The sequence below is a fragment of the Podarcis gaigeae genome, assembly GCF_964106915.1.
Source record: "Podarcis gaigeae genome assembly, chromosome: 1".
Classification (NCBI taxonomy): Eukaryota; Metazoa; Chordata; class Lepidosauria; order Squamata; family Lacertidae; genus Podarcis; species Podarcis gaigeae.
The window spans coordinates 80,888,649-80,915,816 of record NC_139678.1 but is presented as its reverse complement, the minus strand read 5'-3'; the positions used below and the strand labels follow the sequence as shown (position 1 = coordinate 80,915,816).

General features: G+C 44.7%; 1 protein-coding gene and 1 long non-coding RNA gene across 6 annotated transcripts in view; one reads left to right on the top strand and one right to left on the bottom strand.

Moving 5' to 3' along the window:
* Nucleotides 1-513: 513 nt before the first annotated feature.
* The window catches only part of SYT7 (synaptotagmin 7), a 218,510-nt gene continuing 191,855 nt past the window's right edge, over nucleotides 514-27,168 (bottom strand). For all 5 annotated transcript variants that reach the window (XM_083699296.1, XM_083699292.1, XM_083699293.1 and 2 more), the window contains 5 exons: nucleotides 16,996-17,266; nucleotides 14,861-15,030; nucleotides 14,504-14,618; nucleotides 11,381-11,580; nucleotides 514-1,241 (listed from right to left, as the gene is read on the bottom strand). In XM_083699296.1, the coding sequence (XP_083555422.1) occupies nucleotides 1,137-1,241; nucleotides 11,381-11,580; nucleotides 14,504-14,618; nucleotides 14,861-15,030; nucleotides 16,996-17,266 (861 nt within the window). In that variant the 3' untranslated portion in view covers nucleotides 514-1,136. The remainder of the gene's footprint in view (nucleotides 1,242-11,380; nucleotides 11,581-14,503; nucleotides 14,619-14,860; nucleotides 15,031-16,995; nucleotides 17,267-27,168) is intronic.
* Nucleotides 17,274-19,217, top strand: LOC310826000. Its single transcript, XR_014555597.1, has 2 exons — nucleotides 17,274-17,403; nucleotides 18,306-19,217. It is a non-coding gene; the product is annotated as an uncharacterized lncRNA (long non-coding RNA).

Below are 27,168 nucleotides of genomic sequence, written 5' to 3'. Positions count from 1 at the left end.
TGTGTAACAAGCACATTGGGATGTTGAGATGGGTCAGTTTGAATGGCTCCCGCCCTGCCCCCCAAAAAAATTCAGGACTGCTCAGCATGTCTCCTTTGCCTCTGCCAAACAAAATGGGCAATTAAAAGTTAGGGTCTCCCTAATGTTACAACCACACACACTCTAGCTTGTGGCATGTGTTTCATGGCTTCCAGCATGGTTAAGAAATGGCCTCCTTGCCTCTCTTTCCTCTCTCCTCTCAATCAAAACTCCAAAATCTGTTGCTCCCCTCCTTTCCACATGGCATAAGCTTCCCCTCAATTCCTGCTGGGCAGTGAATCAAGCCCCTCAGAGAAACAAATTGTCTAGGGCTGAGCGAGAGAAAGAGAACACAAGTGACACACGAATGCCCTGCACGCATAGTTACAACACACAACACACACACAGGGGGGCTAGGGGAGCTTCGTGGCTCCTCTCCCCTTTGCAGAGAGGCCTGGCTAGGAAAAGGTCTAGCCAGCATTATTATTTATATTATTCTTATTACTCTTACAAGTTTTATTGAATGATAACGAAACCACCTCATGGAAACAGAGCAAGTGATCTCCTTGCAGTGCCCCCTCTCAGGCCAGTGCAGCCGCTGGATGGGGTTAGCTTTCTTATGGCGGAGTAGGGTGCCATCCCAATGGGCCTTTGGCTGGAAGAACTCATAGGAAGTCTTGTATGGCAGTAGCGGACCCCTCTCCTCCCATTGTGCCATTGCTACACTGTGAATCCAAACAAATCAGTGCTGAGGCCACCTTCAGCTGGAGGGCTGCTCTGCTCTGGTCTCTCTCTCTCTCTCTCTCTCTCTTTCTCTCTCTCTCTCGTTCTTTCTACATAAGGAGTCTGATGGAAAGGCTAAAGCAGGAGGTTGGGTATTAATGGTGCTCCTTGTGATGCTCTGCGCTGCTGAGCCAGCACATTGGGCACCGATACCACTTTCCCAGAGTTTAGTACATGTTTCAGGTTCGCTCCCTTAGCCTGTGGTCATTCCCAAGCTTTTCCCCCCTGGGGGAGACCAGGGTGCAGCCGTTGTGCATAAAGTAGTAGTGAGAGTGTGGCCAGTAAATGTTGACTTGGTGCACTGAAACCCAGAGCGAGTCCTCGGCTCCTGCCTCTCAGGCCTTCAGCTGGTGCCACTGTGCCACAGCCTGCCGGGGGTGTGAAATCATATCCTTCCAGTGCTTCACTTCGCCTGGGCCACTCTTCCATGACAGGTAGATCTAGGGGGGATGAGGAAACAAATCACACAGGTCAGAAAGCAGGAGGAGTGACCTTTGTTCAAGTCTTGTCTCCAATAAATGGAAACTTCCTGGTTGCAACCCCTCCATCAAATGCTGGTTCCACTTGACCTTCTGGTCCTTTATTCCCCCCCCATCCCTTTTTTTGGTTTCCCCTCTGCCCTTTTAAAGCTTTACCAGTCACAACTTCCCCTACCTCCACTTCAACCCTCATTCTTCCCATACCCTCCACATTCCTCCCATGTCTGTCTTCCACATTTATCTTTGTTCAGCCTGCTCATTTACATCACATCCAATCCCTCCAACTTTAAGGGTTAAACTTGAGCAAGCATTTTTTTTAAATGTGTCTGTGGCCCATTCATATATAAATTGGGTGTGTATGTCCATTTTTTTTACATCATCAAGGATGTATAGGTAAGGAGACCTGAACCCAGCAAGCACCTAACCATCTCAAGATCTGTCACTGCAGCTCTTAGCCCAGCTCCAGTGTTGGAAGTAAGCCAGGCAGAGGGGAACGCATCTGGGGCGATGGACCATGGGGAGGTAAGACTGGGAAGGTTTCAGCTGACATTAACATTAGACCCTCACACATTTCTTTTTATATGAACAAACAGGGCTGCTCTTGCCACATTTTGCTTGGCCCTGTGTCCGACCTGGAGCTGTGTATATTGGCATACAGGGATTCCAAATGTAAAGGGGCACAAGGCATGAAGAATGGAGGATAGACAATGAAGAGTGCAGAAGTCACCCAGACCACATGGGTGCATGGAGGTTTACATTTATAGCTACCCAGCAAGGGCCGATTCACTCAGGCATTTCACTAGATGTTTTTCTTTGGGTAATTGCTCTCAAGAGCCCTGTGATCATACTCAGCAGCAATTTCTATAATCACAGCTGCAGTTTTTTGGACCATCCATGATCATAGAAATTGCTTGCTTGTGTGCATTGATGCCATTTCACGCATTTCCTTTCTTTGGTGTGCAGAAACATATTTGGGCGTGTTTGCATGAAGGAAAGTGGGGGTGGGGTGGGGGTGGGATGCCTGTATAAACGGCCTCTGTGATTCTTTGATATGCAATATTTCAATAGGAGACTCCATGCTCTATCACAGTATTGGTGGCTTGCCATGTATTTTGTGCTGGTGATGGTTGAGAAGGGTACACATCATCAGGGTATGTACTTAAGGAACCTGGGGCACACACCCATGAAGCAAACACGTGCATTCTGATGTAATTGTCTAGATATCTCTGGGCAAAGTAAGGTGGTGGGTAGCTAGGTATTCACCAACACTGTGCGCCCAGCAGCCCTATAAGCAAAGTTTAAAAGGAAGAATTCAATTTCAACAACAGGAGGGAAAGGGATAGAAGAGCAGAGGCTCATTGTGAAAGATACAGGCAGAGGTGGCCCTACCATGAGGCAGAGTGAGGCAGTTGCCTCAGGCAGCAGATACTGAGGGGCAGGGAGTGTGCCACATGTCCTGCCCTGATGTAGTCTATTGCGTTCAGGGGCAGTGGAAGGTGCTGTCCTTTAACCAGAATCTCCCGGTCTGGTTGGCTTTTGTACATGAAATGGGGAGAGGGGCCATCTTGCATTTTGCCTTAGGCAGCAAAATGTCTTGGGCTGGCTCTGAAGCCAGTGCTCCAGCCCCTACACATTACTCCCTTAGCACTGCTCTCTTTTCTCCACAGCTGAGACTATTGCTAGGAACAGGAGCTGCCTCACACTAAACAATCGGACGATCCCTCTAGACCTGGATTGCCACTGATCACTGTCGGTGGTTCTCAGGCCTGCTACTTGGTAACTTTTCCATTACTGATGCTACTCGAGACTGAATCCGAGGCCTTTGAAGTGCCTGAGAATGCCGCCATCTTGATCTGTTTAATATATCGCTCAATACACAGCCAAGTATATCTTGGGCACAAAATGGCTAATTCAGGGGAGAAAACCAATGAAAGTTTTTGCTAGCCAAAACTCAGAGGGGTGGGTGTTCCTTGGGATGCTCTTGCCAAGGAAGCCCTCTGGTGAGCCCACATGGCAGTGCCCTCAAAGCCTGGGCAGGATTATATGGGGAGAGATGCCCCTTTGAATACCCAGGCCCTAAGCCATTTAGGGCTTTGGACCTCAGTATTAACAGCTTGAATTTCACCCAGTGACAAACAGGCAGCCAGTCCAGATCCTTGAGAACCAGGGTAATATGGCCTTGTGCAGATATGTCAGCTAGCACTCTGGCTGCCCTCTCTGGACCATCCTCAAGGACCATCCCCATACATAGTGCATTGCAATAATCCAGCTGGGAAGCTACTAACGCATGGGTAGCTGTAACCAGGCTATCCATGTCCAGAAATGGCCGTAGATTGTTTTTAATAATGTTAACCTCCGGCGACAGATTTCAGATAACAGTACAATCCATCTGACTGTGTAATGCAACCCAAGCAGCTACTGATTAGAAAAGCCCCCGTATTCCAACTTGGGCATGAGGTTTCCTGCAGAGAGAGTCATCTCCAGCCACTGACTCCCACTAAACTGCCTTGGGCTTTGCATCTGCCAGTGAGAAACTTACAGCACAGCCCTATTTGATGGAGCTTTTCACCCACACCAGCTGCCACCCTTCATTCCTCTTCTGCTGAACAAATGTGTTGGAGGTGTCAAAATTAGTTATGTGGCAATGCAAACAAGTGTTAATCCCTCTGTGCAGCTCTGGTTATTTTTATCCCCTCGCTTTATATATTGCTTCTATGGAGGATGCATGTGTCAGCTTCTCCCCCGCAATGACAGCGAAGTCTTGTCTTCCAGATCCACTAATGGAGCCTCCTGACTCTCACTCAAAAGAAATGTGACTTCATAACTTGATTGGAGGTTGTACAATAATGGCAATTATTCAATCACTCCTTATTATCACGTTGCTGCAGCAGAGGTTGAGGAGGGTGAGTAATTCTGAACTTTGGTCGGCAGTTGCCTGAAATTTCTTGGCAAGTTCTCTGTGAGCTGGTTCCACATTTCAGGGGTTGGGAACCCTTTTGACCCAGTAGGCCAGATTGCTATCTGTCCCCACCCCTGTGGTCCAGCTTTGACAGGTGGGCAGGAAAAATTAGGATGTCAAATGGGTTGCCCCTCCCATTTGTCTAAGTCCCTTGTGCACTGTTTCCCAAATGTCCAATAGTCAGCTGGATAACAGGCGCTTGGGAATTGCAGCACGGGCGCTTTGCCAGCAAAGTGTTGAGTGTAAGGTTGTTTTCTGCAGGAATTAGCTGTCTGATTGAGCTCCCCACAGGAATACATCCCCGTAAGACCTCAGGAGTGGGGCAGGTATATGAGTTATGGGGAAATGGCCTCAGGGGCCAAATTGGGAACTGTGCTGGGTCAGATTTGGCCTGTCGACTGGAGGTTCTCCACCCGATGCTTTTGCTTGGTGCTGTATTCCATTTAGTGAGCAATTGACTACGTGATCTGCATAAACACCACTTTCCTCTCTCCCGCAAGAAAGACAAGTAAGATGAAACTTTAATTTCTATACTGCTGTGACCCCATCAGGTTCTGAGCTATGCTTCTGCCTCCTCTCCTCTCTCCGCAGCTGCTATGTTTACATTTCATATATATTTTTATGTGCATGGGCATATCTATCTAGGCAGGGGGCATGAAGGTTATACGTTTTTGAAAAACAGCTTATTTTCAGTATGTTAATCATTAGTAATTTACTATTGTCCTTTGAGATTTCTCGGGCATTTTAACTCATAGCAGCATAAGTTGCACACCGCTGATTTTCTTCTAACTGTAGACACAGCTCTCCAAACAGGAACAATCCATAAAAATTATGAATGGGTGGCAAGCTATTCTGCAGTATGGGCCCTGAGCATAAAAAGTGGCTGCTTTCATTCCTCAGGAAACTGAAGCACCAGGGCCCTGTTGTGGAGTAACCTGGAGAACCTATGGAAAATCTGGTCGCTGAATGGGAGGCTTCTGAATTCTGAGAGATCTGGCTGAGCTTGCTTTTGCTAAACAATTTTGCTGTGTTAACATTTGCATCCTCTTGATGTTGGGTTCACATTATGCTGATTTTAATTTAATACACATTGCTTGTTTTAATACAGTGCTGCATTAGGGAATAATTGACTCTGCAGTGCGCACACATAATAACAAGATCACTGCATCAATTTGTCATCATTATATTAACAGGAGTAGAATTATATATATTTAATGTAAATCAGATTTGGAACTGATTAATTTCTTTTAAAGTGCTGTGCATAATATTACACTTCTAAATAAAAGACCAGATCGCCAGCTGGCATGAATTTGTATTTCATATTCCCTAAAAATAATTGAACCAACTGATATTCACCAAGGAAATGCCAAATCACAAAAAACTGACCAAGCTGAATGAATCGGTGCAGAATGACATCTGGTAAAGCACTATGATGTGTAGTTTTCTAGTTGCTTCTCCAGACATCCAGCATGAAACTCATCCCATATTTACTGTGCCTTAATACAATTTTGTTTTTTATTATGATATGTATTTCTGTGTTTTTATATTGTAAACCATCATGGGATGCTTGGATGAAGGGTGGTGCAGAAATTCAATTAATAATAATAATAATAACAACTAACAACAACTAACTAATAACAACAACTAACTAATAAAAAAATTAGCAACAAGAAATTTAATTAATAATAATAACAACTAACAACAACTAACTCACTACAACTAACAACTAACTAACTAATAATCACAACAATAACAACAAGAAATTTAATTAATGATAATAATAAGAACTAATAACTGCTAGAAGGGACTGAAGCATGACAAGGCATGTCTGGGGTTATGTGGGTGTGTGGCAAAGGAATTACACGATGGTTTCACTGTGTGCCAAGTTCTGCATGGATCCACTCAAGATTGGCAAAGTGAGGCGGCTGCCTCAGGTAACAGATGTTTCTGGTGTGGGGAAGTGGCACCAATATGTTGGAGGATGGACCTGTGTTTGTCATGTGACCTGCCCCTGCACCCGCTAAGCTAGCTCCCCATTCTCTGGCTCATGTAAGATGCTGTTCACATCACCAACGCGGAAGTAAGATACAACTGCCAGCCAGGTCAGCTTCTGAATATGAAACGGTGAAACATCAAATTTTATTTCCCCTCAGGTAGAAATTTTCTTGAGCTGGTCTTGGATCCACTCAGTCCAAGTTCTCAACAAATCCATTTGAGGCAGAAGACACAACCCAAGGCCTTTCAATGCCACCACAGTGCACAACTCCAAAACAGGGTACTGATCTGGAACTTATCAGAAGGGCTCATTGAAGACTGGGTTTGGGCACTGCTTGATCAGGGCAACAATGGATTGTGTTAAGTCTGGTTTGGGCGTAAATTCTACCTTGACATCCAAACAGAATTGTGTGATAAGCCGAACTGCAAGCTGACGAGAAATTTGTGAACAGAATCATTATTCACTTGCAGAACACAATGCATTCAAGGCCCGAGTTTCTACCCAAACACCTCAGGGAGTTGGTTATGTGAAATACGTCTTCTTGAGACCCTGGATACCTGTTGCCAGTCAGCCAACAGAGGGTGTGATGGGCTGAGTTAGCATAAGGCAGCTTAAGCTGTTCAGTGTGAGCCCATGCATATAAGAGAAGCAGGCCCAGAATTATGCACACAGCTCCAGCAAAGCCTTCAACTGAGTAAGAATGGTAAGATTACCAGACCCAAGCCATTATGCATCCTCATTCATCTCTCTCTTCCAGAAGTTTCATTATAAGAGCTGTTTCACTACTGCCAAAATACTACAGTGCTCTGCAATTATCCAAGACTTTCATTTCATACCTCACTATAAATAGTGTTTCATTAGATTCAAGTTTATCCTAAGCAAGTTCTGTACTCCAGAGGGATGAGGATAGCAAAAATGTTTTGAAGGAAAGAAAGATAGTATATACAGCACAGAACTTGTTCCCTGTGCTAGTCTAATTGTTAACTCTGTTGGCATACATTTGGAGCTCAGCGGTTAAGGTGGAGGCCAGCTGCATTTCCCCAAATTTAGGCTGCAATCCTATGCACACTTGCTTGGGAATGAGTCCCATTCAAGTCACTGGGACATGCATAGGACTGCACTATTAGAAGATATGTTAAGCTAGAACTGAATGCGCAGCAGAATAAACTTTTGTGCAACAGTACAATTAGAAAGACCTCTGTTGAAGAAAAAAACGGATGCACAGGGTCAGACCCTGTGATGCACAGACAGGGTGCACAGGGTCAGTTCTAGATGCACAGGGATGCACAGGGTCAGTTCTAGATTTACATTAATCTGGTACGTCCAATCTACTTGCATTTGAATATTTGCCAGGGAACATGGGAACCTTTGTTCTTTTAGTTTTCCCTTAAAACACATGGGAGCAAACTGTGGCCCACATTGGTCCCCTGGAGACCTTCAATGCAGCTGGAGCCCAAGCAAGCCACTCCCCACATGCAAATTACCATGCATATTCTGCATGTAAATTGCATTCCCCCCCCCCCTGCCTGCCAAACAATATGCTTCAGCTGTTTGGCAGGATGGGGGAAGCATGATTGTGGAGAAGGTGGAGTACATGGTCATTCCCACGTGCTGTCCTCTTCATGTAAATTGCACCATGTGAATTCCACCTCAAGATCATCCTGAAACTCCTTATCTGGATAATATTGACGTACAAGGCAGATCACCTGTGTTGTGATTTATGTTGGCTGTAAACGAGTCAGAGAACCTGCACAGGAATTATGCAACAAATGATACATATTCATACTCTGGAATTTAACTGATGCTATACTCTGAGGGGGTAGACAAGAGGACCTGGCTTCTTTATGCAGAATCAGGGAGCAGCTAATTCAGAACTGTCAGGAGTTCAACTTTATTTATTTTCTGAAAGTACATTTATAAGTCTCATTATCATCATACAATCTATTATTAATAAATTGCATGAAAGACCTAGAAATTGTACAAGTTAAAAAGAAATAAGGAACCTTCCCCTGAAAAGCAGTTGATGCCAGAGAAAGAGCCTGCTGCTGCTGCTGCTTCCAAGGCCTAAAGGACAATATTTCCTCTTTACATAGCCCTCCCCTGTGATCTCCAATCACTGTTTTATCCCAGCACCCTACACTACTCTCCTTTCCAGTAAAAATCCTTCGACCCTTGCAACATTTGCCACAGGAATAAATCTTGCAAAGTAGATACATGACAATGTATTCAATTTGCATAATTTATCATAATCACAGCATCTTGCCTGGATCCATCAATCTATTCTGGATACGGGAGGTCAAATGCATAGAGTGAACAACTCTGCCTAGGAAAGCGGAGGGGGGAGGCAGCACCAAAAGGGAAAAAGAAAGAAGAAAGAGAGAGAAAGCAGCTTCGTCTTAATGATAATTTGGGCAGTTTATTTTGAAAAGACCGAAGGCAGGATTTTTTTAACTGAAAAAAGGGCCCAACGGGTTTCAAATTAAATTCTTTATCAGGAAGTGCTTTGCGGTTTCCCCCTTCTTTTTCGTGGGACTTTCTCTCACAGACTCTTCTGTGTAGGTGTGCCTTGCAAAAAGAACCCTGTCCAGAAGAGTTTTCGCATTCATTTCAAAGAAAGGAGTTGATCTGTATGTTTATTTATTTATCTATCTAGGGGGACCAGCTCTTTCCAGTGAAATGAAAATGGGACAGCTTGTGAGACAAGGCAGATCGCTTCTGAGCACTCACAAAGGTCAGGATCAAGGCATTTGAGTTTTCTGACTACTGATTTGGGGTTTTGAGTTCAGACCTTTAAATGCAGCCGAGATTGTGCTGATGATGTATATATATTTAGGTGTTTTTTTCTCAGTACTTCATAAGGAACTTGCTATTCCAAGGTAACGTAGCTGAAATCCTTGACAGAAGAAAACCAGTGGTAATGAAACTGTAGCACCGCCAAAATCACACTGGCAGAAACACATTGATTGATCAGCCGCTGTGTTTCACATTCCAGTCTCAAAAGTCAAAGTGAATGTTAGACAAACATCTGTCAGGCACAGTTTAAATACAGTTGGGCTTGCTTTGGGGGTAAACTGCATGCCACACACAAAGGCATATAATTGAGTCCCCAATTTTATTTTATTTTTCAAAACGAAAAACCCCCTCAGGAGGCTGCAATTTAGAGCAAAGAAGCGGTGATGGAGTAGGAGGAGAGTACTTAGCTTTTTCTCTGCTGGCCAGATATATAGTGTTATAAGTTTGAGGGGGGGTAGGCTCTCCTAAAATATCAGAATTCTGTAAAAGGTTAGAATTTAAGCAAACCCCTAAATTTCAGAATCTAGTGGGGACTGGAGTTTAAACCAATTTTACCATGTCTAATAATTTTACCTGGTGGAAGAACCATCAAGAGATAATCACAGGAATGGCAGAGTCATTAACCCATTTAAGAAGGTCATTAACGGAGACTCTCTGAGCCAGAGAGAAAATGGGGAAAGCCCTTCCCTAAGGTGAAAGATAACAGAAACTAAAGGTCAGAGTTCAAGAAGGGAGGGACAGAATTGCAGACGGTGAGGAGATAAGCAAACAGGATAAAAGTGTCAGTTTTGCAAGCCAGAGACGATGGGGGCAGAGTAGGAGGTGGGCAGTCTGTTTTATGCTGCAGAGAAGGTCAGACACAGTATTTGGGATCTCTTGGAATTGGAAGCTGTAGCAATGAGAGGAACAGGACCCTTTCGATATGTAAATGCTTTGCACTCTCTCCACGCAGACGCAAGTTGTACATATGTGTAAATAAACCATATATCCTAAAGACACCACAGATTCCGCTGTGGTTTCCAAAAGGAAACACAGGTCTGGTAAGTGCGCCTGGTACCCCTGGAATCTCTCACTGCTTGGAGATTGAGGTGGTGTGTAACAATATTTTCATGTGAAGCAGACCTGCCCACTGACTATTACAAAGCCACTTCTGGCCCCAGCATTCTGCGCTTGTATGAAATCATCAGTTTTTCTAGAATAGTTGAAGCTTAAAGCAAGCGAGAGGCATCTCCCTCCTTGCCACAACTCTCTACCCCAACAGCTACCTTTCTGCCCATATTTCTCATTATATCTTCACCTGCAACTTTCACTCCTCTAAGTCTACCACCTTTAGCAACCTGAAAGCCTCCTGCTTTCTTAAATGGCTATGGCTATTCTCCTCTGATTAACTTAATAGGCTATATTCAAAGCAGCACTACATGAACGTTCTGTCAGCACAAGAACCTCCTCTCTTCCTTTGCTGAACCCACCCAAATTTATTTTAGGGGTTCCCTCAACCTCAGAGAAGATGGGGGGCACAGGATGTGTGCGGAGAGAGAAGAGAGGAAATCCTTGCGCTAATGGAATGAGTACATTGGAGACAACATGCTGCCTAGAACTCTCTCCCAGAACTATGTGGTGCCAATACCTTCTCCCTCCCTCCCTCCCTCCCTCCCTCCCTCCCTCCCTCCCTCCCTCCCTCCCTCCCTCTCCAGTATAAAAGGCCTTTGGCTTAATGCTCATCCCCAACAGAAATGAAGCCTCAGTAGGTGTTAGCTACATTTGCTCACATTCATCCTTTATTTCTCTTGACTTTCTCATCTCCTTCCTCCTCTTTAAGTACCCCACACTGTTAGCATTTAGATTGTATGCTCCTTGGAGGAAGGGACATGTCTTCTTTAACTAATGCTTTTGCCAATGCTACTATGCACTATGTTGGCATGTTACTGGCGCTGCCTAATTAATAGTACTACTAACAAGACATCTGCACTCATGGGTATCACTGAAGAGGAACCGTGAGGAATTTGAAACTTAAATCCAGATGGGCAGACATGCTCCCCACCCTTGTGGTTTGTACTGATTTCTTATTTCTGTTTACTTTACTAAATGGTTTGAGAACATAGCAGATCCCGGGGGGGGCATGGATTTCAATATTCCCTTTCAAGTTTAATTTTTAATCTACTTATATGGACAAATCTGTGAAGAAATAAACACAGGAACAGAAACAAGCTCCAGTCACTGGTGGTCCTCCATACACAGTTGTGTGTGGAACAACCTCCCTGTCCACTGACCTGCTGCCTAGATTCAGCCAACCCCAGCTGGAAAGGCCTTGTCCTGGGCTCTGGGAGCTTCTCGACTGGGAGGACAACTCACCTTTCCAATGACATCATTCCGGCTGAGCTTGTCCTTATCCATGACAGTGATGATAATGGTCGTTTCCCTCAGCTTCTCTGTGGGGATGTCGAAGATGAAGGACTCATTAAAGACTGGGTTCAGGCACCGCTTCATCACTACCGTCTTCTTCTTCTCCACCCGTTTGTCTTTGTACATCAGCCACACCTTCACGTAGGGGTCTGGCACAGGAAAAAGAGGATAACATCACTGGGACATAATCTACTATGGAGGGGAGGTGGAGTTGTAGAGGTACCCAGAAGGAGCACCCCAGTACCCAGGCTCCAGATGTTGTAAAACTGGGTAGCAATTGATAATTTGTCTCTTTTTGCCCCAAAGAAGTACCTACATCAGTTTCAAAAATACAGGGTTCAGTTTTATTTACATGGAAAGGTTCCAGCTGTTCACTTGCCCTCCACGTGGGAAATGAGCCACTTATTAAATTACATGCCCCAGTCTAAACTGCCCTGCAGTTAATGTTCTTTCCAAGCCATTTATGCCAGTTTATTCAAGTAATCCACCCAGTTATTTCTGTCAATGGCCACTTACAATCAGCTTTCCAATTCTGATGCAGAATGGGCTATGCTGTCCTCGGTTCTATGTTTGAGGCTTCAAATACCAGCCAATACTGGTGTTTTGCGGTCTCTTGGTAGCCAGCAGAGCCATATCAGTCTGTTACAACCAGCAGCTTTACAGCTGGTGACAACACTTCTACAACCAGCCCTTCAGGCTGAGAAGTTTATTCTTAACGGGAGTTCCCACCATTCCTTAACCATCACATTCCAGTGCAGCACTGCTTATGGGATGTTTAAAAAACAAGGTCAAACATTCAGGTTTTCTGCTTCCAGAGCTTTCCAGGACAAAAAGCCTGCCTCCTCACTAGTAAATGGAAGTCGTAAACTCCATTCTTCTCAATGCAGAAGAGAGAATAATCAAGCAAGCTTTTGCTGCTCATTAGGTATGGTGTAATTAGATACTGTAGTCTTATGTATGAGATATTTAGTCTGCATAAGTGAGATAAAATCTAAGAGCAATAAAACATAATTCAATCACAGTACCTTGTGATAACATTTTATTACATTGCACAGTGTTACACGCTTGTGAAGGTATCCCACCCTAGAACTAAAAAATGTAAAAGAAATCAAGAAAGTAATATGTTTATATTCCCCCCATTACAAGCTGCAAAAAGAATGAAAGCAGTTTGTCCTTCTGGTACAGACCATAATAAGGGAAATCTCAATCCCATTATAGAACAAAGAAACATCTAGAGTTTCTAGTAGTTTTCAAACCTAATGGTATGTGCACTGCTATTCTGATGTACTTGCTCTTCCAAGACCACTCCATTGTCTGTTTTTATGCCCTCTGTAAGGAAAATATTTGACAGATTTCCAAATAAAATTTCACTTTTTGTACACTGGCCAGGACTTAACAAAGCCATATGCATGCCTGAAGAGGACCTATGTGTATGGCTGGGGGGCGGGGAAGTCAGATGCAAAAGTGGGCAAAGCAATGAATACCATTTTTACTTTTGTACAGTACAGTAGTTTCTGTACTTACTTGCACACCCCTATCATCCATCCATCCATCCATCCAAGCAAGAGGCATTATTAAAGATCAAGGGCTCATCCCAGCCAGGCAAAAACTCTCAAGGAAGGGTACATAGGAGTACTGGTCTGAGGTGAGGTGGTGGCCTCGAGAGAGTCCCAAGGGCCAGACAAGAGAGGCCTGGAGGGTCACATTCAGACCCCAGATTACCAACTCACTGCAGCTGTTTGCACTAATATTCCACAATTCTTTTCTCAGTGAGTTCTCAGAGAGCCTCCCACCCGTGCCCTGGCCAGGCCCAGAGCTGCTTAGCTTCAGCAAGGTGGCTCCATCACATGGAGCACACAAAAGATGAAGAACTTTTCTGTTTAACATATAGAAATGAAACTGAAATGTGAGTTGCCCTTTCAGCATCAGACAGAAACTCTCTCTTCAGTAGCACGCTCTGTTATTTCCATTGTAGGATCAAAAGTATACCTCAGTTTAAGAAACACAGCTCTATAAATCTTCTAGCATCGATCAGAAGAAATTCAAGGAAGATATTCATCTGCACATTGTCTTGGTTTTTTGTCAAGTAGGCTATGCTAGTTTCTCTACCCAGGAGGTGAGGCAGGTCAGTTTGAAGGCATTTGTTCTTTCACTCTCTGTCAGCTGGGGATGATGGGCATAACACATGACAGGCTCCTTTGGGAGGAGACCCCAAGCAAGCAAACAACACCTGAAAATCAAATAGCTTCTGATTCTCACCAGGTTTATTTGAAACCAGTAAGCGCACAGAACTCTAAGGAAATGGTCATTGGTGGTTTGCTTTAAGTCTTTTACCTAAAGTGTTGTCCCAGCTACTTTTTGGGATCCCAATATGAATACAAGCATATAATAGTGATTTAGATAAGATACACTCAAGTTTCTTGAGACATATCCTGGGGCTCCCAAGTTCAATCAAGTATGAGACGATGTGTGCGGAACTAGGTATACACACAATGGAATATTGGATGTGACCTAGCACTATAAAATACTGGTTGCGTTGCCATTTTCATTGCCAACCTTCAAGTCTGCTTTCTGACTTACATAAGGACTCTTATAAATCCAGATGGTTCCAATTCTTACATAGCAAAATTAGATCTGTTGGTGTTGACTTGGCACTCTTGTATAATTCAGGTGAGCAATATATTTATCGCAATATTCAAACCAGATTAGGGGTCATTGGAATACAAAGCATTGAATCAGCTGTAAATAAAATTTGCTCCCCCAAGTTCTAGAGATTAAATACAACAGACAACAGGGTCACTTATATTTCAAAATTAATAAATCCAGTCCAATGCAGGGCCTTTATGTTAGCCCGACTGAACGTTTTCTCCTCGGCTTTTGTCAAGGGCAGGTATTTAAAACATCCCCAGAAACAATAGACATTATGGATGTAATTTGAATGTGCCAGACTATATGGATGTTTTATGATGGCCCAAATTGTAACGCCTAATAAAGGTTTGGCAAAGTAAGTAAGAGCTTTAAATCTAAGACTATTTGCCACTGCGTAAGAAGAGCTTCTACGGAACCCCATACCTGATGTTCCCCCGATGTCCATGGCTTTAAGATTCCGAGCTTTGATAATGTTCACAACAATGGAGTTAGCTGAAGGGTTGTAGCAAAGTGACAGGAGAAGCTCTCCTCGGCTTCCCTGCAGAGAAGAGTTAGCAGAGATAGAGGAATTATTATGCAACATCACACACACACACCCCAATTCCCCACTGTAAACTTTGAACAGAAATCACCCCAACACTGTTCAGGATCTAGCCAACTTTCCTCATTCCACATGGAATTAGGAATCATATATGGCCAGCCCCCAATGCATGCATGCACTGAGCCAACCTTGGATATTCTGGATCAGCCCTCTGTTTCAAAACAAAGCAAGGATCTTACACTCCCATCACTGCAGGGCTTTAGTTCTTTCCAGAATGTCTGCATCTGGGTCAAGTCCACTTTGTTGAGGGGAATGGACACCTCCCCAATGGGATCGTTACGACTGAACCGATCATAATCCAGAACCTGTAGATAGAGCACCCGCTGAACCACTTTCTCATATGGGAAACCTGCCAAAAGCAAAAGGAGCAGATGAAAAGCTGAGAGACGACATGCAGGCAACCACAGTAAAGGGAGCCCCAACGTTAAGCCTAGATGCAAGTGAAAACGGTTATTCTGCTGCATGCGCAGGTCTTTTCCACGTTAGATAGCATCTATCACTGTATTCAGGTTACCAATGGAGAAGTGGTCATGACTGGCCCAGGCCATACATGGGTGAAGGAACCCATGCTTCTGGGCAATCTTGCAGCCTTGAATAACATTTGTAGGTATTCCAGATGAGTGAGTAGTAATCCAACTTCATCAATCAAACCTAATGCTTCAGGGAACTGGCTGGCTGTTATAAGGGCCAGGAAGGAATCCCAGCCTTATCCATCACTGCACTTAGATCACTAGTGAAGGCTTTTGGCCTCTCTCTGGTAGCGTAAGGCTCTGGCCATTCCCCTGAGGTCGAGTATTAAATGTGATGGGCTAAGGGCATGATCTGATTTGGCAGGAAGCAAGACAGTAGATAAAGCAGAAGAATGATATGTTATGTGGCACAAACTGGCCCCATGGAATAGATAGACCATGGTAAGACTTGACGCCATACTTGACAGATCACAATTTTCTTTAGGGTATGTCTGCATCCTCTCATTCTTGTGTGATCTTAAAACAGTGCAAGGAACTGGTGCAGTCTGAAAGTCATCATTTGTCAAAATGACTGTTTGCTTAGAACTGCTTCCTGGTTTATTCATGTGAAAGAGGGCACCTTAAAGATGCACTGAGGAGAGAAAATTGTCTTGCAATACCCCTCATCCTGGGCATTTTCATACTACCTGATAAGAGTGCGCCCACAAGATGCTTTCATGTCAAAAATCACATTCAGGAAGGATTTAGAACCGTATTTACTCTTGCAGAGAGAAGAATGTGAAGTTGCTCCCACAGTCTGGGGCATGTCCTTGTCCCATTCATACATAGCGACAGATATAATCTCTGCCACATTATAATTTTTGGGAAAGGACCATAGTTTCAGATGCATATCCATGAATAAAATGCAACATGGGAAGTGATGCTAATCTGGTATCACTGTAAGTAAAGGTAAAGGTACCCCTTGACAGACTCTGGGGTTGTGCGCCCATCTCACTCAAGAGGCCAGGGGCCAGCGCTGTCCGGAGACACTTCCGGGTCACGTGGCCAGCGTGACATCGCTGCTCTGGCGAGCCAGAGCCGCACACAGAAACGCCGTTTACCTTCCCGCTGGTAAGCGGTCCCTATTTATCTACTTGCACCCGGAGGTGCTTTCGAACTGCTAGGTGGGCAGGCGCTGGGACCGAGCAGCGGGAGCGCACCCCGCCGCAGGGATTCGAACCGCCGACCTTTCGATCGGCAAGTCCTAGGCGCTGAGGCTTTAACCCACAGTGCCACCTGCGTCCCTTGGTATCACTGTAGATGGTGCCTATTCCCAGAATATGTACACATATTACCAGTGGCGATGCCTTCATGTGATGGCGTTTGGAGGTTACTCTTCATTTGGCTACCCTGACCAAGTGGAGAATCTTCATGTAAGTACTGTGTTCTTGGAAGCCTCTGTGACATGAGCGTGACGACTCTCTGCATAATGAGTAGCTTTCAAATGTAATAGTCTCTATGTGCAGCTGCAGATATGCTGAAGTATTTCTAGCCTATTATGTGAAGTGTCATAACTGACCCCAGCTGTTTTCAGGACAAGGCTGGCACTGGATTAAATGGGTTAGTGCTCTGTCATCCTCTTTTCCTGTTTGGCTACAAGTACTGTATTCTGCACAACTGCATTTTTGCTATATGCCACCACCAACATTGCTTGCCCTTGAAATCAGACATTGAAGGAAAACATGACCACATGTAATAGGAACAGAACTGAGGCATGCGGCAGATTTGTGAAGTAACTTGCCCGAAGCCAGAGAAAATTCTTGGCCTCCATAACCAGCACCCTAAACCTGGACCATTTTACATACCTTCAAAGAGAAAGGTCTCATTCCAATGTGGGTTTAAATTCTTCCTTTTCACCTTTGTCTCCAGCTTATTTTTTTTATCCGGTAGGAGGTAAATTTTGACGAAAGGGTCACTTGTGCCACTGAAATCCTTGGCTGGTAGCTCTTGAGCTTTCAATATTTTGACAGTTAGGGTGGATTCCTGGAAATTGTAGCCAACACTAAACTGGATCCGGCCCAGGTTTTCTCGGCTGGCACTGTCATGTCCCTCATCATCCTCAGACCCAGGGGAGAGCTGTAGCGCAAAAGGAAAGAGAGAGAGAGGCAGCCATGAGAGTCTGGGACAGAAGGAGGCTCACTGTCTGCATCTGGACATTTTTAAGCACGAGAAACCCACAGGGATTTTCCAAGCCAGGTCCAGATTAAATCTAGGTAATTGGTGAGAATTTTTCATGGTTTATGTATTACCTGCAAAGGATTTATGTTCAATTACTGCTAGAGAACGTTTTCCTTTACAATCCACTTCATCTTAGCCAGTGACTCTGATGGGGAAAAAGAATCTCTGCGCCTCTTTCCCTTCAGAGAGCTCGAGGCCTTTTCAAACTGTCTGCTGTCCTCAGGTGAGAAACGGCACTTGAAAAATCATTTATCCAATGTAAGTGAGCATTTGAAGGGAAAGGGCTTTGGGAAATTACCACAGGGAGAGATTGGGGGGGGGGGGGGCGGCGGGAAGAGATATTGTTAGCACAAGGTCTATTTAATCACAGGCCTAACTAGAAGTGTGCCTGAGGGAGAGGAAATATGCATTCTACTGAAAACAGCAGTATATTCTGCTCCTCATTAGTGGAGAGTGCAGCCCCCCATCTTGGAAATACTTCACCCCACTGCCATCGGCCACGGCTCCAGCCTCCTTGTTATGCATCTCACCTTCCAGCTTCTACATTGTCCAGGCCTTCACGTAAGCCTCCCCGCCCCCCCCCCCACCTGCAGCTGCTGAGTCAGGAACTTGCCTGTCTCACCTTCTCTATTTATGAAGGAGGCTATAGCGCTTCCCCGTTCTCAAAGGTCCATATATTGGCAGTGTGGCTGGGAAATGCCACATCTCCATGTTTATGTGCTATGGCCTGTCATAAAAAAAACCCAAGCAGCTTGCAGCACCGCTGCTACAATTTCAGCTGCTGCTTGCACAGGCTGCTCCTTTCTTCATTTCTCAAGAGGCACGTGAGCGTCAGTCCTCCAGCAGCTCTTTCCCACTCAGTCCACGCTCTTGGCATTCTGTTTTATTGCTAACATTAATTAAGCTTTTCTCAATTTAATAACTTAATTGCATTTAGGCCCTCAGGTCAGTGGTTACATGGAGGCTTTATTCCCATTTTGGCCTTGCATCGGAATCTGTAACTTTCTCCCGTTCAAGATGAAAAGCTTTCTTGCAGCTCAGCATGCAAAGAGGTGGAAGGGGTTTGACAACTGCCCGATATAGAAATGATCCAGATACAGCAAATGAAGGCGCAAGACGTCAACATTCCGATTAGCCTTACAAATAGTCAATTTCAACGAATGGAAAGTCGGAAATATGATGGTGAACAAACACAGCTCTGACCTGCCTTCCTGCATATAGTCCAAATAAACAAATGCGCTGAGGACTTCAGAAAATATGTAGGCACAATGAGTGGATCCCTTAAAATATATGCAACTTGCCTGAAAGAGCCCGGAACTGTTGCCCTCCTCTGTTTTTCCAGACTTCATTGCTGCCAATTCTTTAGCAACAAAATGCATATGCACCAATGTTGGATATTCGCCAGCATATCCAGTGTGGAAAGACAAATAGCTAGTAAGGCATTTTGAGAGAGGGAATACTATAATACAGGAGTAATAGCAGAAAATGCCTGTTTGGGGATCACTGTCCTGTGATATTTTTCAGTATGTGGTACCGTAAGTAGAATTTCCCTAGACGATCTACAGTGAGTGATCTTACAAGTCCATACAAGGGCAGGTGGTCCTGAGCTTGGTCAGAGCTTTATATGTTAACAACAAAACCTTGAATGTGGCCTGGTAGGCAATTGCCAGCCAGTGCAGTTCTCTCAGCGGAGGTGTAATATGTGTGCACCTCCACTCAGCAACCTGGCTGCAGCATTTTGCACCAGTAGCAACTTCCAGACTAATCCCAAGGGAAGCAAGTATTGAGGTTTGCAACTATTTTACAGATGAGAAAATGATTTGCAGAATAAAACCAAATAGCAAGGTCACTTGCGGCAGGATTACATTATTTATTACTCAATAGAAGACCGCTATGTGGTTAATTTGAATTCTGTACCAAGCTGAGTCCTCAATTCTGGATGCTGTAGCACATAGACTAGCTCTTATTAACAACATGGTTTCAGCCTGTATTATTAACTCACTATGACCCAATATGAGAGTTCCAGAAGTATTCATTGGTTTACACCTCCCCCCCCCCCATTGAGGTAAACTGTTTTGGGGGACAATTTTGTCTGAAAAACAGGATAAAATAAATATAGCTAATTCTTCCCTTCAGTCTGGCTTCACAATGCTCTGGCACAAGAGACCTGGAATCCAAAGGTCTGCAGTAAAATGTTGGAAGAGGAGAGGATTTGATTCTCAAATACTTTATGTTTGCTCAGTTTAACTAAGGGCACGTTAAAAGTTACAACATCTTCAGAAGATTGGAATCCACAGTACACAGGGAAACTAAATGTCTGTGTTGACTCCCACAACAAGGTCAATGATTTCCAATTTTAAATCTCACCCTCTTTTGGCAGCTTGCCCTGAATCTTTTCACATCTCTGAAAGACTTTAAGAAATCTTCAGGTACTATTGTTTTCAAAGGGTCCTGAATGAATGTGTACTATCCAAAGACAAGCAAAAGCACGCCCCTGAAGATAGTGTAGACACTTCTATCGGTGCAGAAGTTGAGAGCATATGACACTGATTCTGCACCAACCACCAGTACACTTCCAGGCCGAGTTCAAACTTCCCTACATAAAAAGGCTCTTCAAGCTTCAGCAATGGCGGGAAATACTCAAAAGGGATAGACTGCTGCCTAATCAATTAGATGTTTGGAGACCATGGAGTATGAGTAGATAGGGCAAATACACACAATCTCCCCTTGTGTTGCTGGCTGGGACTGTTGGCAAATGCAGAGGGTTGTCATGAGAAGCCCCTTGCGGTAGGAAATAAGGAATCATTAGACTTGCCTGCAATCTGCGGCATACTATTTTGTTTTAGTATTTCAAGGAGGAACAGCTTCCCTCCATTTCAGTGGGAGGAAGAAAAATGAAAGATAGCAAAGGCTAGAAATCCACCTAACAGTTACCTCTTTCAAACCACATTTTACCAGCTTCCACTTGATAATATCATGGGGGACTTTGTCAAAAGCCTTACTGAAATCAAGATACACTATGTCCACAGCATTTCCCTGATCCACCAAGTTTGCAATTCCATCAAAAAAAGAAATCAGATTGGTTTGGCATGACTTATTTTTGAGAAACCCATGCTGGGTCTTGGTAATCACAGCATCCTTTTCCTAAATGCTCACAAACTGACTGTTGAATTAGATGTTCCAGGAATGCTCTCCCATCTACAGGATTTTGCAGTGCCATTAGAGGTCTGAAAGAACTTCACAATGTCTATCAACAGCAACGCTACTGTAAATCAATAGTAGCACTCCAGAGGAGTTAAGTCAGCTTCTTCAGAAAAACTGCAAGCTCCGTAGGTTTCAAAAAATGGCGGAGCCTGCGAACAAACATTACATCAATATTGACTGAAGAAACCATTGATATGAAGCATACAGTAGCAAAAGTGGCCAGAAGCTCAGGTCCAAAATATATCTCACAGATGTAATGTGATGGGTTTTTTTTTCAATTAAAGTGATGCAACACCACCACATATTTCTCCACTTCACATTCCACTTCATTAGCTGCCACTTATGGGGAAGGGGGTGGGAAGTACAGACCTGTAATGTCACATGCATTCTCCCCAATATACATGATAGGGGTGCCTATCACCTTTCTTCCTGCTCCGTGTACTTTGGGCTGAAGAGAGGGAAAGAAGCTGAGGAGCTGCCTGATTATCTAGCTCTAGTAGATTTCCTCAAGGACATACCCATGGTCTGAAGTAAGGAGAAAATGCATATATAGTTAGCAGTGACAACCCCTCTTAGGCTTGCACATTTCACACCTTTCCTAAAGCAGAAGCCCTTTTAAAATTAACCTTTCAAAATGGTCTCAGCCAGAGGGCAAATGGGACAATATCTTGCTACACCGAGGAAGACCTCAGATCTGAAGGCATTTTGGGACTATTCTCCTGTTGGTGTTCCGTTATTCCATGTACTTTGCCCTATCAGGTCTCTAGGCTCCTCAGGTGATTATTTTGTCTTCTCTCCAGAGAACATGTCATGATAGTATAGCAGGAAGCTGAATCCTTTACACATTTTAAGGGAATAAATAGTCTCTCTTGGATTTCTTGCCCAGGGCTTGGTGCATTCCAGGGAGCTGTCAGGAAGGATTAAGCTTCCTCCCATCCCTGATATCTCTCAAATGGCTCCTGGCTCTGATCCACGTGCTTGCTTCAGCAGGATTGGGGAGGGCCAATTTGATAAATCCTTCCTGACAGCCTGCCTGTCACTTTACAGAGGCCACTTCCTCCAGAGCTGGGATGACAGTATGGATTGCCTCTCGCACAGTGCAACAGTTCTCGGGACCCTGGGATCTTTGTATCTCCTGTGGGTGAGCATGGGTGGACCTTGGAAAAGAAATGAGGCCCCAAGAGCAAATTTAGGGGGACTCAGTTTTAGACAAGAGGGAAGTAGGAATGATGGGTATCTATTAGATTCCTGGAAGGGTTGCTGATTACTCAGGAGGCAAAAGATCTTCTCCCAGAGTCTTAATCATCAAAACGGAGAGTCATGGATCACAAGGAACAAAGACTCCTGGATCCACGTTCTTATTAGATACTCAGATGCATCAGCTTCAATCTAGAGGGACAGCGGGGTGGGGTGGGGGGTATGACCTACACTTTTAGAGAGACTACATGGACAGTCTACTCCAGTGTTTCCCAACCTTGTGCCTCCAGCTGTTTTTGAACTACAACTCCCATCATCCCTGACTAGCAAGACCAGTGGCAAGGGATGATGGGAATTGTATTCCAAAAACAGCTGGAGGCATAAGGTTGGGAAACACTGGTCTACTCAACAATCCACTCAAGAGGCAAAACAAATATCAGAAACAGTTCACATGGTACAGATCAGAGTATGCAAATTTATCATCTGATGTGACAGGGATAAATCATGCATGTAAATTGCGCAGAAGACAGGAAATGGACTATAAATGCTATAAAAAATAAGGCATTAAGAAGTGGAAGAAATGGAGGGAGCATCAAAGATGCTCCTTGCCTGTGGTGCCATTTATTGTATGACTGGCCCTGCCATCATCATCATCATCATCATCGGATTTATATCCCATCCTTTCCCCTGACAGGGACTCAAGGCAGCTTGCAGCTAAAACAGAAACAGCTAAAAACATAGGAAAAAAGCAGTCCTTAAAAAAAATGTAACACACATACACACAATACATCTATTAAAACGAACAGATCTTTACAATAAAAACACCACAGCACCAGCCCTTTCCTTAAAAACAGTTCCCCAAAGCCTGTTGGAACAAGAAAGTCTTCACCTGCCAGCAGTAGAAACTTTGGCTTCCACGGGGCTGTCAGGTTCAGACTCAGACAGACAGACCTGCAGCTTGAGAGCTCCAAGGCAGAGAAGGAACCCTGACTGCCAGCTAATAGGGAGCAGTGGTTGTGGTCTGGCTTGGCCATGGCAGGTTGGGCCAACCTCCTAGCTTTGGTGTGTACAGGCCTCGACAAAGGTTTATCTCTTTGCTTAAAGCTCATTTGCCAACGTTGGAGAAATGAGAACATTTGTATGCATTCGAAGGAATTATTTCATGCAAATGGCCTAACATTTTTAATGCCTTCTGCATTATGAGCAATATGGAAGGTGTGTTGTTCCATATTTGCTTCAAGGAAAAGGAATATTGGCTCTTGCAGAACACCTGGGTGTGAAGGTAGTGGTGTGGTGTGTTATGCTCAGGCCATGTTAGACTATGAATGTGCCAAATCCACAATAACATCTCTGTTTTTATCTTGGAGGCTATGGAATTGCAAAAGGGGGGAGACAAGGAGGGGCCAATGCCTCCTCTTGCCCTTGCCCAGTAATGCCTGGTGTAAATTTGCTTAGTGCATGGAAATCTGCATGATTACATTTTTATCCAAGGAGCTCAAGGTGGCCTACATGGTTCTCCTCCTCCGTCCCATTTTATCTCCACAACTTCTCTGTGTAGTAGGTTAGGCTAAAAGACAATGATTGGCCCAAGGTCACCCAGTGAGCTCCATAGCTGATTGGGGATTTGAATCCTGGTTTCCCAGGCTCTACTCTAACCATCTTTCTGGCTACAGGAGCTAATATTTTAAAGTGCAGAACCCCATCACCTGCTGTATATATAAATGGCAGTTTCTCTCCTGGTGATAGTCATGTTTGAAATCTATTAGTGAAGGATCAAATGCTTGGTCCCCTCTCCCCAGTGTCCACAGAGCACAAAGAGAATAAAAGAAAGGAGAAAAAATACATTTCCCCCCTGTCTTTCTGCTGCAGCTATTTGACACAAGTTGTTGAGATAGATACTGTGTTATGTGAACAACACCTCATGTGAGATTCAATACAAAGCCAAACTGAATTGTGTTGTGCATTGTTTAGCACTGGTACTCTGTGTGCTCTTGACAGTGGAGCCTGGAACATTACCATCTACAAGGACTTGAATAATATGAAGATTAAGGATAGAGTGGAAAAAGGAGACAGAGGGCAAGGAGATAAGAATTATATTAACAGGAATGACATTCTGCAGATTGTAAGACGCTATGGCCAGGGAAAAGTCACTGGTTCTATATAAAATAGGGGTCAAAGTTCTTGGAAACAGGCTGGATTCAGGAGAAGTGCATCAGGGATTCTGAGGAATTGCAGAGGACACTACAAACACAACAATCTGCACATCTCTTGGTGACAATGAAAGTGAATGCATACCTGCAAGATTCCTCACCATGCAGCCCTGTTTATCTGAAGACAATTTGGAAACTTCAGCTAATCCAAAAATCCTGCACTGCAATATTCCTATCATTGCTGAATTATGAAGATTTTATTGGCTGCCAGTTTGTTTCTGTACCAAATACAAGGTGCTAGTGTTGAACTTCAAAGCGCTTTATAGTTTGGGGCTTGGATAACTTAGGGCTCATTAGCATGGGTCCAAGACGTTTTCTGCTAGACCCACACTTTCTAGGCACAAATCCAAGTGGTTTTCCCTTGCCCTGCTCTTTTCCAAGGGAAAAACTGCTCTTTAAAACAGATTGGAACAAATGGCAATCTGGGGGGGGGGTGAATTACTGTTTGCTCCGACCAAGTGCTAAAGAGTGGTTTTTCCCAGGGAAGACAGCAGGAAAACAGAAAGTGTGGATAAAACCTTAAATCAGTGGTTTTCAACCAGTGTTCTGTGGCACCCTGGGGTGCCTTGAATGATGGTTAGGAGTGCCACTGGCAACACCAGCCTCTGTCCCTCTTTCCTCCCCTTCTGATGACCTCTCACATCTCTGCCTCCCAAAGATTTGCACAGCTGTTTATTACAGCAGCACTAGCTACATGCTTTGCAGACAAATGGGGCTTCTCTTGGGGGAGGGGGAGCAGTTCAGGGACCAGGGGCAGCAGAACCAGCTGCCCAGAGGATTCCCAAGGAGAGGGGAGAGGAGAGGAGGCTAAGGGAAGACTCCCGAGGGAGGGTGTTTGAAAAAGGGTGAGAGGCTGCCAGCTCTGCAGGCAAAGGGTGACATAACTGGGCTCCTGAGCCCCACAGGGGTGCTGCAGAAAGAAGGTAGTTGGTCAAGGGAGCCATGGACTCAAAAAGGTTGAAAACCTCTGCCTTAATGACTTCCTTTCATACAGAACCCCCCACCCCCTTGTCAGCATTAACTCAATATGTTCTGTGCTGGGAGCCTTCCCTGTTACAGGTGAGGCTGGCACCTTCTGAGTGTGGTGCTTTTTTGTTGTGGCATCCCATCTATGTCATGCTCACCCCCATGAGGTCCATGGGGAGATTGTCTTCATAACATAGGTTAAGGTGTTTTTATGGCACTGGGTGTTTGGGCAGTGCGTGTGTATGTCAGCATTCAGGGCTGCTCCACATGACCTTTTTTGATTGCAGATGACCTGTTTATTCAGCACTCATCCTTATTTGATTGCAAAAGCATTTGTGGTGGTTAGAGTAGATCTGGTCTTTACTAAACATTAATTCTGATTTTTTTACAGGTTGGTTATACGACAGTAGGCATTCATCCTGATCTGCTTGTGGGGGTGTTCCCGTTAATCCCTGGGTCATCCAATACTTTAAAATGCATTTCCCCTTCACTTCCCAAATGGGAAAAAGTCCAGGTTTTCAAAAGAAGCAAATTTGTTGCACTAGGGCAGAAGAGAACTTTGATTGATTGATTGAATCTGCTTGAATTGCACCAACCTAAAGTATTTGTATGGGCTTGAATCCCTCCCACAAAATTTTGAGCCTGGAGGCACCCTTAGATTTGTGTTTTATTATTTTAGTGGTTTATATAGGATTGCTTGAGAACAAGGGTGGGGAAGCCACGCTCCGAGCACAAGGCTCCCCAAACTGCTCTTTGTAAGTTTTCCTTTGTAAGAGCCCTGCTAGTTCAGGCCAAAGTCCAATCTGGTCCAGCGTCCCGTATTCACACTGGGCAGCCAGATGCCTGTGGAAAGCCTGCAAGCAAGACCTGAGGGCAGCAGCACTCTCCCCACTTGTGATTCCCAGCATTCAGAGGCATACTGCCTCTGTCCATGGAGGTAGAACACAGCCATCAATAGCCTTATCTTCCTTTAGGGCTGCATCACATTTTACAAACTTCCTACGGACAAGAATCCTGTGTATACACCACCATGTGTGACAATCCTGCACCGCATGCATCTTAAGGGGATCAAACATTCAGCTAGGTATCACAAGGTTCCTGCTCCTCCCTATAGCAACTGCACCTTGCTTCTATAGCATAGCTCTTCCTAGTTCTACCACAAGAGGGAAGCACATGACACTACATTGCCCATCTTTGATGTGAGGGATGCCTTTTTTTTATATAGCCTAATTAAGAACCGCAAAGCAGCGTGCGTACAGCTCTCAAGCGATGTACATGCATGTGTGACCCAGCTCTGAGAAACACACAATTGCACTGGAGTTCTTCTGGATGGCACTGGGCATGTAGTGCAAAGTCAAAGGCTGTCATAATCTCTGCATGTTCCTGAGCAGTCTGCCCCCTCATAGGCCAGGGAACCTGAGTGCACAGACCGCTGTCCCTGCACCCAGCAAACTCCCTGGCTCCCAGCCCATTCCCGAAGCCAGATCTTGCAGCGTGGGGTCAAGGGAGCCCTATCTAATGCCTCCTCTCAAATAAGACGCACCACATGTGGCAAACTCACAGCCTTTATTGATTAGCATCCAGAATGATGGAGATCCTGAAAGGGAAAGGTACATAAATGACATTGCCAAGCAGACGCCCAACAAGGTTCCAGTGCCTTGGACTGCAGCTTGGCAGACAGCAGGGTCGCAGATACAGGGTCTCCATGCCAGAAACACCTTCACCTGTTGCACAACTGTCTGTCAAAGAGCTTGCAAAGGCTTGGAACAGTGCAGAAGCCTGCCTGGGGGAAGTAAGTTAACAACTCCATTATCCCAGTCCCTGCCGTTGGTCATGGGGTATTTCTCCCTCGTGGCCTGCAGAGAACGGAGTATGAGATGGATCCTTCATCTGAGAGAGACAGACAGAGAGAATCAAGAAGTAGTCAGCATCTGGAGCTCATAGTCCCTGGTCCTGGATGCACAGTATGTGCTTGTGAGGGAGTGAGACAGAGGGTGCCCTGTAGCCACCTGTGCTCAGGCTCCCTGCCCCGCTCAATATGGGGGATGAAAGGACTGCAAGAGCTGCATGTATCTATCCCTTGTGTGGGTGGCAGAGGAACTTTGTGACCTGTGATCCTGCAAGTCAATGGTGCTCATCAGTCAAGAGTGGCAATGGTTGGCTTCTGCCAACAAAGAGCTTACCTGTTTGTGGGGTTGAATGCCTCCTGTGAGTGGGAGACAT